Raw genomic sequence first — 3,543 nt, 5'->3', positions numbered from 1 at the left:
CTGCTGAAGAAATATTCATTTTCAGTATAGAAGAAACTGCTATGATCTTATGTGGGGACTTAATAGGAACACAGACTGTGTAAGGCTTCTCTGTGTTAGAAATTCCTGCTTTATTTTTTTATAATTTTATTGAGTCAACCATCTGAGTGAGCAAAGATCTTAATTCTGCCTACCAGAGCCTGATTAGGATGGTGTTCAGTATCCATACATGGAAAAAGATTTTTCTCTCTACAACTTTTACAGTAATAGATGCAACATTTACATTGAAAACTTTTCGCTGACTCTCCAGAGAAAAGGCTGTCTTTAAAATGAAAACAAAAGTGACTGTGGTGTCACAGCCATAATATGTATGATGTTCTTTGATCCCAAATCAGTCTAATTTTTGTCACCCTTGAAGTATTCATATTAATATAATTAAATATTAAAACAATAATAGTTTTGCGTATATTGATATGTATCCCATTGCGTAGGCTAGATAAAATCTTTAAAAGGCGTGGGGGGAAGTTGCAGGAGTTCAAAATACATTGGGTTAGGGCTGAGTCATCCTGCACATGGATGCCTTCCCTCATTTTTCTCAAGTCCCTACACATTTTGTAGATTGGCACCTGAGAAGACGACTAGAAGGGGTTGGTCTGAAGGGTCTGTCTATGCATACCCTGTTGGGGTTTGTTTTTTTTTCAATCTCACTGCTGTTGGCTGCTGTAGGGAACAGAACTGGCTGTTCAGAATGGCTGAACAAACCTTTGGACTGAATGAGGCTAGCAGTACAGGGTGTGAAATGACTGTTTGGGGTTTTCTGTTTTTTTTTTTTTTTTTTTTTTTTTTTCCAGTTATTTCCAGCATGGCATGATATTTCAGCATGAATGTTATTTGTACAGAAGATGTTACATATGCAAGTGTTTGCATGTGTTGCTGATTTGCAAGTCTGAACACATAATAGAATACTTAAACTTTGATTTATTATGTATGAATTATTCCCTTATCAGGGGTAATAGTAAATTACATAAAAATGAATCAGCAAAAATTTCTGTGATTTTTGTTTTTTTTTCACAGTCCTTACATGGTGTTGCAGTTTCTACTGTTCCACAGCTACCACTCTTCTATACTCCTATTGATTTAGTAGACATCAGTGTAGAAATGGCTGGACTGAAGTTTCCAAATCCTTTTGGCCTTGCCAGTGCAACCCCTACTACTAGTTCTTCAATGATTCGAAGAGCTTTTGAAGCTGGATGGGGCTTTGCTGTCACTAAAACATTCTCCCTGGATAAGGTAAGGAAATATTTCAAGGTATATTTAGCATGTAACCATTTCTTTGTATATTTGAAAAATTTGAATCTTTTGGGAATGGCACTATTAAATCTAGCTAGCATAAAGATAGCAAGGAAAGGTATGGTACATTGTGTATGTCAACTAGCCTGGGAGGTTCCAACAGTGCAGCATAAAGGTGACACAATTTCTGGTTTTCTTTGCTGTTACATTCTTCCCTTTTATTCTCCCACCTTTTAACATTAGCTAACTAGTAAGGGTAATAGTCCTTTTTTAAAATATTGCAGTGCAAATGTTTTCTGTGAGGGATCAGAATGCAAAGGGAATGAGTAACAGCTTTGTCACAGAACTCATGAAAGGCTCTTTCTGTGCCAAGGACTGCCAAGATAAGCTGTTGACATTGAGTTGCAGCTGCAATGTGATAATGTGGGTGTAAACTTGAGGCTTGGTGGGTAGTGGAAGAGAAAGATGGAGGCAACAAAAAACAAGGCTATGGAGGGAAGAATAGTTGTGCTGAAGGTTTGTAGTACAGTGGGATAAACTTTCAGTAACATGTAGGGGAAGAGGAAGAGTTAGAATTAAGTCTTGAAGACTATGGCTCAGTGTGGCACCTAAAATAAAGCATTTCATGTAGATTTAAAGTTTACTTGTTTGACCTGAGAATTGCATTCAGGATAGGATTCCTGTTACTACATTCAAAATGGCAAAATGAGACTGAGCAAGAAGCTTAGACAGTGAAATAAAACCACAGTTTTGATAAATGTATTGAAGAGAAAAGAAACAGGATTTGGGCTGGGATGTAGAAATAGTTTGACTTGTGGAGAGAGGAAGAGGATCAAAGGTAAATCTTTGGGCATAGACCTGAGTAACAATGTGAATAATGGTGATGTGTTGTCAACCAGTGTTGAACAGTAGCGTGGGCTAAAGAGAGCTTTTGAGATGAATTTGGAAACAAGGGACTTTTATTCTTGATTCAGAGATAGGTTATGAAAGTGTACTGATGGATGGAGACCTTAGCAGAAGAGGTGGATTTGTTGCTCTGCCACCTCTACATGTGTAAGTACTACAAGTGAATTAACTATAAAGGATGGTCCTCTAATATGAGGAAGGTCTAAGGACAAAGTACTGTATTACTACAGCATACTGTAAAATACATCAGACGGGCTTCTGCTGTCACACCTGAAGTAACCCTAAGGAACTAAGTGTTCCTCTGGATTGCAATGGAGATTCCAATCTAATTCACGGAGTTTCTTATTAAAACACTTTTTAGGCTATAAATGTCATTCGAGTATGTTTACAACTGACTTACGTGTGTAACATACTGTCAGCTTTAATTATTCAGTGCCTAGGCTAAAGGCAACTCATAGCAAGCACTGAGATCTATTTATTTATCAGTTTTATTGCTGGTATGCTCACAGTCCTGCCAGACTGCATGTTGATTACTGTGTATCTCAAGAGCTAAACAGACACTGGCTCAGCTCCAACTTGGGTGGGAGTTCAGGAGGAAAGACATGCATGTTGTAGGAAGTGATGTTGGTACTCTACTAAGCAGCAGACTGAGTCATTTCTCCAGTGGTGACTGCAAAGTGTTCCACTAGATGCCATGCTCTGGAGGTGTGACTCAGATGGAGATCTTTCAAGTGAGAGGATTGCTAAAAGCAAGTATCTAAGTGGTTATAAAATTCAGGGGTTTTTTACTATTTGTTGAAATAAGATGCAAAATATTGCAGGTAGTATTTATTTTAAAGAGAAGTTCAGAAAAGTGCTTTGGATGAATTTTAGTCCAGTGATCATTATTTCTAGCTAAACTTTCTTCTAAAGTTCAGTAGGAGGCAGTAGTCTTTGATGCCTAACCTCTTGTCGTGTATTGCTGTGTGCAGTAGGACTGTGTCCCACCCAAGTACTATCTAGTTTTTCTACTATTCTATTCTTCCCAGTAGTGCACTTCCCACAGGTGTTAAGCCTTAGTATTTGTGACATGATTTGAGATGCTTGGCTGTGAGGTGCTGCAGAAATAAAATTACTTTTATTTATACTAGTAGCATGGAAATTAGTGCTACAAAAATAAATATTTCAAATAGGATGAAAAGCTCAATGAGGTACAGCAGTTCTTACGTGAACAATGAGTACTACACAAAGACTGTTCTTGTTGACTTAATGCTCAAACAAGGAGTTGGTAGAGAGTTTGGAGTAATACTGGTTGGCATAACGGGCTGACATTTTTTTGGAAAAAACTTCACTTCTGATTATGTAGACATAAATCTTGTGCAGTGTTCA

At 37.7% G+C, this 3,543-nt stretch overlaps 1 protein-coding gene across 1 annotated transcript in view; it reads left to right on the top strand.

The window, feature by feature from the left end:
• The window catches only part of DPYD (dihydropyrimidine dehydrogenase), a gene marked incomplete at both ends in the record, with an annotated part of 143,920 nt that overhangs the window by 20,743 nt on the left and 119,634 nt on the right, over nt 1-3,543 (top strand). The window contains one exon of the mRNA XM_009696859.1: nt 1,054-1,269. Within this exon, the coding sequence (XP_009695161.1) occupies nt 1,054-1,269 (216 nt within the window). The remainder of the gene's footprint in view (nt 1-1,053; nt 1,270-3,543) is intronic.

This window comes from Cariama cristata, unplaced genomic scaffold (genome assembly GCF_000690535.1).
Source record: "Cariama cristata isolate BGI_N322 unplaced genomic scaffold, ASM69053v1 scaffold6253, whole genome shotgun sequence".
NCBI classification, from domain to species: domain Eukaryota; kingdom Metazoa; phylum Chordata; class Aves; order Cariamiformes; family Cariamidae; genus Cariama; species Cariama cristata.
The sequence above is the reverse complement of the archived record's forward strand: the minus strand, read 5'-3'. Positions and strand labels throughout refer to the sequence as shown.